General features: G+C 37.2%; 1 protein-coding gene across 1 annotated transcript; it reads left to right on the top strand.

The window, feature by feature from the left end:
• Positions 1–257: 257 nt before the first annotated feature.
• Positions 258–8,340, top strand: LOC122842503 (myelin and lymphocyte protein-like). Its single transcript, XM_044136450.1, has 4 exons — positions 258–484; positions 6,297–6,461; positions 6,588–6,728; positions 7,250–8,340. Exons 1-4 carry the CDS (start codon positions 398–400, stop codon positions 7,322–7,324), a joined length of 468 nt encoding a protein of 155 aa, XP_043992385.1. The 5' UTR covers positions 258–397; the 3' UTR covers positions 7,325–8,340.
• The last annotated feature ends 1,083 nt before the right edge of the window (positions 8,341–9,423 follow it).

The raw sequence follows: 9,423 nt of genomic DNA, 5'->3' as shown, positions 1-9,423 counted from the left end.
GCATCACTTGCTCCACACTCCTCTCTTCTCGTGTTCATGTAAACAGGTCGTTGCCATTTATAATGGCATGTCAACAGGCACTGGCAGAAAGATGAGGGCAAATCATAAAGACTCCACGCCGAAGCACACACACACACACACAAGCGCACAATACGCTCTAATACGCTGTCCTAATCCTGCACAAACAAAGCCAAAAAAGCACCTGTCAAACAGGTCGTCTGGGGATGGATGCGTAGGTGGAGGGGAGGAGAAGCAGAGGGAGGTGCAGAAGGAAGACAGAGCAGGAGAGAAAAACGCCCTTTACAGAGCAGAAAACTAACAGTTTGTGCATCACATTCTGGAGAAAAACCCCAGACACACACACACACGCAGAAACACACGCGTTCAGATTTGGACTATGGCTTCTACCACCTCTGGTGATTTTCTTCCCACCGGTGCCAGAATCTTCATCAGCTTTCCTGACATCTTCTTCATCCCCGAGTGGGTAAGTGTCATTTTGAGTCAGCGGCTGATTCTTCATGAACTCGGGTTTTAATCTTTATTATACTGCGTCCAGCGTTCTGACTCAGACCGCTCCCTTCTTATCTGCCAGGACGTTGTCTTTTATTAGTACTGGTTCTCTCAGAAGCACTTTGGTCCGGATTCTTTCCTGAAGGTTTTCTCAACAGAATCATCTCTCTGTTCAGACAGGATGTGATGCCGGGCTGGTTCTTTAACACGTGCATCCAGCAGTGAGAAAATGAGAACTTTCTTTTAAGCGAAACCGAAAACTAAATGAGCATCTCAAATCAACTTAAATTACAGTTGTTGTTTTTTTTCTTAATAATTGTTGGTAAGTAGTAACAGATGTTACTCGGACAACATGGCTGCGATCTGAGTTTATGCCAGCAGCTTGGCCTGAATGACCTATTGTTTCTGACAACCTTGGCAGCAGAAAGAAAAAAAACCCCAATCATTATTGTTTTCCACAGCTAAACAATAACGTGCAGATCAGAACATGAAAGAGGCGGCCATATTTTTTGCACGCCTGTGAAATTTATAGGAGAATCAAACTTAAGTCTTGCACTAACTAAACGTTTATCTTTGCTGTTTCTATGAGTCGCAGATTTGACTTTGATATTTAAAACTGAGGTCATTGTGGGTGGAGATGCTGAAATGACTTAAACAGTAATATACATATTTGCTATTTTAAGTGACTTTTAGCTTTGATGTTCAATAGACAAGACTTCAGGTTTGCAACTAACCAAAAGAGCAAAAGATGGAAGTGCAGCAGGTCGTAAGAAATTCGGATAGAGTTTTTACAACACTAATATGTTAAAATACATATGTAAATGTTGAATAAAATAATAATAATAAAAGGTTTGTAACTTTTTTATCACTCTTAATGAGGATTGCAAAGTCAATTTTTTTATTGGCCGCTGAAGCTTTCCCATTTCTCTTACTGAAGGTGTGGATGACGCCTGGATTCTTGACTTTTCTTCCTCTCCCTTTTTTTTTTTTTTTTGTTTTGCACAAGGAAGCATGGAAGATTAAATCTTTGTGACAGAGGTGGAAAAACACCTGCGCTACGCAGATATAGTTGCAGAGCAAGGTGTAAATCTAAACCAGCCATCGGGTCACTTGGTTTATTTTGTGGCCCGACCGTTTACATGATCTGCTGCTCAGTAATGGAAATGTACCGATGCTGTTTATTTAAACAGCCAGACTTTTAAAGCGGGCTGGGCGGATCGAGGGGAGCCGAGTCCCTTTACCCTAAAACGGAGCGTTGAAGTGGCTGTTAATAAATAAAGTTTATTAAAGCACAGTGATGTGAAAGTCAGCTGTTTTGATCAGTGCAGTCCTATTCATACAGAAATGTCTTTGTTCAAATATTTTCACATTTTAGGATAGATGTCTGCAATATTTGGTAGCTATATCACCAGGCGTCATTCTACATATGTGCATATATATATATATATATATATACGTGAAGGTGTTCAGCAGCAGTCAGTGGAAGACAAGAACGACTGTGGCAGTTGATACGCTGCTAAGAAAAATAATAAAGTTAGGTTTTCCAAAAATAGACAGAGAGAGAAAAAGGTAAAAGTGTCAATTTGTAACCCAGTTTTTCTCCAAGAGGTGAGTAGACTGTGTGAGATTATCAACCATTCAGCATAGTTAGCTTAGGTACCAATGACGGCAGATAAACATTTTTCCTGTGATAAGTTGTTTTTCCACCATTAGTACATTTAGCAGTGAGTGAATGAGGTTGATTGACAGCGCTAAGACCCTCCTTCTGGTTCTGATTGGTTGTTTTAGTTGCGTTACTTTAGCCAGTAATATTAGTTCAGGGAGAAGGTGGAGGAGATTGATTGTTTTCACAGATTATCTGTCTCGTAACAAACTGTCACGACATGGTGACAACTTTAACAAATATGGAGAAAGCAAATTTTTTATTAAAGTTATGTAGAGCAGCTTGAATAAAATGCAACAACGTAGCATTTTATGAGAAGTCTGGATTGCTTCATGTATATTTTACATGTACATAAAGCATATTCTCAATGTAAATACTCATATAATGTTGGCAATGATGACAACAATGTATGTTTGTATGATTTGTTCCATTTTGGGGACAGTTTTATGTTCATGTTTTAACATGTTTCAGCTTTATATGTGTTTTCTACATTTGCACATTTGCACTGTTGCTGGTGGGGAGAGACATTTCAGTAATCTAAAACTAATAGAAAAAATTTAAGCAACATGCAGACTGTTGCATGTAAAATTCATGAGCAGTAAATATTGTGTTGGTATCAGTATTGGACCAAAGAAAGCAAGGCAGATGTAAACCTTTAAAATTGTTTATATGGGTCAAATAGACTCAAAAAATTTTAACAGCTGTGTGGGGGGACCCATTTTAATTTTTTGTCATGGGGTCAAAGAGTCCTGGCAGCGCCCCTGACCCTTTATCAGTATCTAAAATGAACATTGTTCTTCTGTTCTCTGAACTACTGACGACATTCCTCCAAAGTTCCAAGCAGAAAATGTAGCATGTATTTGCAAAAAAATGGGACATGGTCAAAATAAGGGAAAACATGTAGTGCTTCCAGACATCAAATAATGCAAAGAAAACAAGTTAATATTCATTTAGAAACAACAGCGCTAATGTTTTAACTCAGAAAGAGTTCAGAAATCAATACCTGTTGGGATAACCAGGAGCTTTTCAATGGGGTTTCCAGAGCTGTATATGTTGCAATGCAAACTGTGCTGTAATGTAAAACAAATGAGACACAAAAATACTATTTAAACCCAAAATATTTCACTCATTAATGGACATAAAATGTGTGGCACTATGTTATTTTTATTATCATTGACAGCTTAAAAAAAGCACATTTTCAATCAGTCATTTGGAAACATAAACCGATTTATGCAGGATTGTTTTCTCATATCAGACATGGCTTCTGCAGTCCAGAAGCCAGATGGTATTGTTAGGAAAAGAAAAACTCCAAATCATGATAGGACTGATCGGTGAAGTGTGGCGTCCTTCTTGGTTTCAGTGGAATCGAACTGCAAAAATTTCAAGGCTTCTTGGTAGGACAGCTTGTTTTTTTTCTCAGAAATTTACCGAGCTGTGCAGTAGTTCCTTTGGGCAACAGATACAGTGAGAAGAAACAATAAACGTTTTGTGCTGATGTGTCTACGTGAAACAGTTGTCATGTTTGTCCAGAATCAATTTGTTCTGTCTCTCATTTCAGTGCTGAATTGCCTAAAAGACTGTTTTGCTTTTCTTGATGTCAGATATTAAAACATTTTTTTTAAATGTCTGTTGCTATTAAACATGTCATTAGCAGAAAATGTAAAGTTTCTAACAAATATGAGCTTCTCCGCGTTCATGTCATTTGAATAAATTGGTCTTAAGAGTCAAACTGTGTCGTTTACAGCGGTTCATAGCAGAAATACCTTTTGTCAAGACATTGAGATGTATCTACCACCCAACAGGGAAAAGTAGCTTCAAAGAGGAAAATCTGCATTCGTGGAATTAAAGGAACGAACGATGCCTGAGAAATGTTTGCAGATTGGTTGTTTGATTTAGGGCACGGCGCATTGCTGTGGGGCAAACTGCAGGATAGCTGCTTGGTTTGAAAGAAACGTGTGAATAGCTTCTCCAGCCTCTGAAGCAACGATGTTTGCGCAACAGTTTCATCGAGTTTCAAGAGGGGCTCTGCAGCAAACAATGTGGGGCTTTTTCATTGTAGTGGAGTTTCTTAATTACGAGGTGGACAAGCTGAGGGGAGTTGTAGTTTCTACAAAAATGCAATTGTTGTTTCCTGTTGGACATTTCTTTAAATTCAGTCTTCTTCTCAGACACTGTCTCTCACAAGTCAACGCATCCCTGTTAACTGACTGGTTTTTCTGAATTATTGTCATTTACCCATGCTGCCTTGCAGATATTCCCCGCATCTTTAAGATCTCTCAACTTTATCCACCTAAACAAGAAGAAAAGTTACACTTGCACTTGTTTTAGTGCCAATAATTCCATTCGGATTTATGCCCCAAAAGTTGAAGTTAAGTTTTACCAGCCTGTAAAATATTTTTCCAAAAGGTTTGGGAGATTTCAATCAGGCAAGGGTTGTTTTCTGGGAATTCTGTCTTGAAATTCCCACATTTTATCCCCCCCACATGGTGAAGTTAAGTTTCTTATCTACTGGAGAACAGTAGAGCTGCTGGAAAACACTGCAGACTTATTCTGTGTTGCTGTTTTATTCTTTGACAGCTTTCATTTTAGATTTTGTCTTTTCATCAACTTTGGAGAAATGTCCAGTTTTCCCATGTTTACTCACTCGTAGCCAGCTTTATTTGTGTTAACTTAGAAATATTTGCCAGGAAGTTTTACGATATTTATGTCAATGTAAGATGTTAAATGTGACTTTTGTTTTAATCAATGCCAGACTGTAACTTGACATCAACTAAGTCTGAGGCAGCAGTCACTTAAACTTAATGTTTTTGGCCAATTTTTGAGAATGATTTTCAGTAAAATTGGAAATAATTTGGGGATCTGTTGATTCTGTGTGAACTTATCTGTGTCATTTTGAGTCCAGGGGGCCAAGGAAAAACCTACAGAGGGCGAGATTTAATATTATTTACACTCCATCCACACTGAAACACGCTGTGGAAGATTTTAAACAAAAGAGCCCTTCAAAGAGACATAGAGTGGCTTTTAATATCTTTCAATACCGATACTTAATATGCTGAGCTTTATAACAAAACTGCCTTTTGAAAATGCAGAGAGAGAGAAAACTGAATGTTTACAGAAGGATAGGAGAAGCTCTGATGGATGTCCATTTGCTTCGACCTCGTGTTTCTGTCTGAAGGTTCTTTTACGCCCAATGTTTGTCGAAGGAGGAGAGGAGAAACTGAAACGTTATGCAGAACAGTGACAACACCGAGAATGTAAAAGCTGGTGTCTCCTTTTTATAGCCCAGAATATTTTCTGTCATGAGTATCTAGGAAATAAAAAAAATGTCCAAATGCATTTTGGTTTTAAGATTTAACCACTTTTTAAAATTTGGATTCAGTTATGGACTAAAAATGGGCCTGGTGCATGTTTCCTATAAAATTACAGTTTTTTTTCCTCCGTATGACGATACATTTGCATATTATGTACGTCAATTTAAATATCTATACTAAGGCCTCAAGATCCATCTTTTAAGGAAGATCCTAGCAATTCCCAAAATTTGAACTCTGATCCAGATTCAACAGTAACTCGGTCCAGACTCGGTCTGTTTTTAGGAACTTACTGCTTTGTGGTCCCAGGTTTAAAATTCGAATCCAACACCTTCCGCAATGCAAAAGTGCTTTAAACTGTGCCACTGTGCAGCTTTAGCTAACAAAGCTGAATGAACTCATCTAAACAAATCTGATAAGTTATAAAATTTTACTGTCAGAAATGAGAGCAAGTAACAGCTTCTAAAGGTCAGAAACAAATAGTTGGCGACAGAAAGAGATATTTCATTTTCTTGCAAATACAAAGTAAAAAAAAAAGAAGAAGTGAATTACTGATTTTTTTTCTAATTAAATTTTGTTGAGGGAAATTGTCTTTTTTGTTTGGGGCGGGATGTTAAGTAGAAATGCGACAGACTGGCAACCTGTCCAGGGTGTACCCCGACTCTCACCCGGGATGCAACTGGAGATCGGCACCAGCAACCCTCCAGACCCCATTAGGGAAGAAGGGTGTTCAGATAATGGATGGATGGATGGATGGATGTTAAGTAGAAATCAGATTTGGACTTTTAAACCCCTCCTCCTCTCTTTTCTCGCAGGTCATTGGGGGTTTGGTGTGGATCCTGGTGGCCTCGACCCGAGTCGTCCCGGAGAATCCGCTGGGCTGGGTCATGTTCGTGTCCATCTTCTGCTTCGTCGGGACGACTCTGTGGCTCCTCATCTTCGCCTGTGGAGGCAATCAGAGCAGCTTTTGGCCCGGCCTGGTTAGACACACACAAACACACGCATACACACGCACACGCACGCCCACCTACACACACACAAATAGAAAACGACACATTTCCTGGCAGTCATTCAGTGTTGACAGTCTTCCTTCTCTCGTCTTGCAGGATGCTGGTTTTCATTTTGTGGCGGCGGTTTTCTACCTCAGTGCGTCGGTGGTGTTGGCCTACGTCACCATTCAGATAAAGACATTGTCAGTGCTTGATGCAGAAATACTGAAGATCTACCGACTTGACATTTCTGCAGTGGTACGTAAAACATGCCTACCTAAAGACAGTTCACTTTAATTGAAGGACCTAAATATTAAAATAGTTGTGCCAAGGAACTTTACTTGTTGCGTTAAATGTTTTCTTATTAACCTGGACTTTTGTGAGTCCAATGTCTTCACCTACTGTAAAAATAGTTTTGTCCAGTTTTTCTTCGGAAGGGACTGGGACGTTTATCAAGATTTATAAATTGAAGTATAAATTGCTCCAGAGTACCAGCTGGTTTTGGCCCAAACCCCACAGCTGTCTGCTGAAGATGAACAGTGATTTTATTTTCACCCATAGATCCAAGTGTCCACAATTAGTGTGGAGGATTAGGGCCAAGCTAGGAAAATGAGAAACACAGAGTTGCAAATTTCACTCCAAAATCTAAAATCCTCCGAGTTATTTTTCCATTTCGAATTTGGACTTCTGTCTCGTAAAGAAACGCTGACGCTGACGTACGTCCCTCTGCTTCCTTTTTGGCATCCAGGCAATTTAATACTCCTGTTTGTATATTTCAGGTGATGTCCCATGTGGCTACTCTCCTCTACTTCATCCACGCCATTTTCTCTGCCATCCGATGGAAGAGAGCCTGAAGCACAACCTGAACCCCTCCAGATGTCAAACACAAGAATAATAATGAAATATGTGATGCATTTTTGTTTTTCTATTTCGTTAAAACAAATGGCTAAAAAAAAAACCACACACAACTAAAGTGATGGAACCCATTATGCCCAATATAAGTTACTGTTTTAATACGATAAGCAACTGTTTAGATTAGCTTGTGTGAGATAAACCGGAGTGATACTGCTGATATAAATATGTAAAAAATGTCATTAATTTAGAAAAATGCATTCATTCAGACAGTCTGTATTGTTTAACAAACAGGAGAAAAAAAAAACTATTTTCAATGTTTTCATTTCATCTAACATTTCATGGCATTTGACTTTCACAAAGCAGCATTTTTACAGTCCTCTCAAGCAGCAGAAACCTTTAAAACAAAACCAGACACAATTTTATAACTCACTCCAGATGTTTTGACGTTGCTTTTTTTTCCCCTTATGAAAGCACGAAAGTTACTTTTCATGTATTTCCCTTATTATTTCATTAACTGGACATCTAACACTCTAAATCTATGACACAGAGGTAACAGAAGAACATGAAGGTAAAATCATGGAAAAGTCAAATAAATGAATGCTACTGTTACTACTAATAATAATAATATTAGTAATAATAATAATAATAGTGACAAAATAAATTAGAGTCAAATTACAGTGGTAAAAACTTCAGTTATTTTTTTCTTTGTTGTTTTTTTTCTTTTTCTCTAGAAAAAAACTCAAAGTTTGATGTCTGACACGTTTCATGATCTATTTCACATCCGTCATGGTCAAGTCGACTCTGTTTGCTCTTTTTGTCTGTTTTCTTAACATTTTAAATGAGGAAATCATAAAACAAATGAATAAAAATAAAATAAAAAATGAAGAGATTAGTTTTTGATTCACTTTTTTTATTCCGTTCCTAGAGAACAATCTGTGTTGTTTCCCATTCTTCTGCGCTGTGCTTTGGAATAAATGTTGACATTTTGATATTGTAAATAAATGATTTCACTTTACAGGCATGTTAATAATCTTTGTCACAAAATAAATAGATGATCTGTTGGTTTGTTGATTAAATGAAATAATAAAAAAAAAAGATGGACACTGAAATGAATTTATTGAAGTATATCTGTGATGATAAAAATCAACTTGACATTCTGACTTCTATTTCAAAATATAGATGTTGAAAAATATCTGAACCTAGACTTTATGTCATTTTAGTAAGAGAAAGCAGCAGCTCAACACTCACTGTGTTTCATTTATTTACTGCTACTTTTAAAAAAAAAACTTTTTGTTTATTTAAAGTTCTATTTACCAAGTCATTTATTTGTTGATTGTTCATGTTTTGTCCAATTTTTTTAATTGAAAAGCAAAAAAAAGCTACAAATGTTCATAACCGCACATGTTTTATTTTAGTTTAAAATAAATCAAGATTCACAAAGTCAATGCATTACCACCATAATGTCTAAAAGGACTTTTATTAACACATAACCGAAGTATATATCGTTTGATTTATACACTGATGATTAGTATTACATGTACCTTAATCTTTATTGAATGATTCTAGATTTTGATAAATATGTTTATCAGAATGTACTCTTAATGATCCTAAATGAAAGTTTTGTTTGTTCATTTAACCAGGTGAGATGATAGAGAACTAGTTCTCATTTACAACACTGATCTAGTTGTTTGGAACATGATACGATGCATGGCTCAGTAAAACACAATTTAAACCACACCACACAGCTATAAAATAGAAAACAGTCCCATAAATGTATTTCAGATTAGGCAAACATGAATGGGATTTTATATATATATATTTAAAAAATCTTATCATGATGTGTATATTGATGGTGGACCCAACAGATTTAATGAAAGGAACCAACAGAAAAAAAGAGGAGGAGTATAAATACTGAGAGAGTGAACACTGGAACAAAGGACCTGAACTGATTAGTTAACAGGCTGCATGTGTGAGAGGAGAGAGAGAAACAAAATGGCACAGAGGGCGAGCGAGTGTACACACCAGGGGGACTAGGAAAATAAATCTAAAAAACAACAACTGGACACAAGGAATAAATGAACACAATAAAACAAGAATC

This window comes from Gambusia affinis, linkage group LG13, assembly GCF_019740435.1.
Source record: "Gambusia affinis linkage group LG13, SWU_Gaff_1.0, whole genome shotgun sequence".
Lineage (NCBI taxonomy): Eukaryota > Metazoa > Chordata > Actinopteri > Cyprinodontiformes > Poeciliidae > Gambusia > Gambusia affinis.
Note: the sequence above shows the minus strand (reverse complement) of the source record. Positions and strands in the feature narration are given on the sequence as shown.

What these genes read in the sequence shown, in the direction of transcription:
- LOC122842503 (XM_044136450.1), top strand. Translation starts at nt 398, where the DNA reads ATGGCTTCTACCACCTCTGGTGATTTTCTTCCCACCGGTGCCAGAATC. An exon ending in GCAGCTTTTGGCCCGGCCTG is followed by an intron (nt 6,462 to 6,587) that starts GTTAGACACACA and finishes CTCGTCTTGCAG; the next exon opens with GATGCTGGTTTTCATTTTGT. An exon ending in GACTTGACATTTCTGCAGTG is followed by an intron (nt 6,729 to 7,249) that starts GTACGTAAAACA and finishes TGTATATTTCAG; the next exon opens with GTGATGTCCCATGTGGCTAC.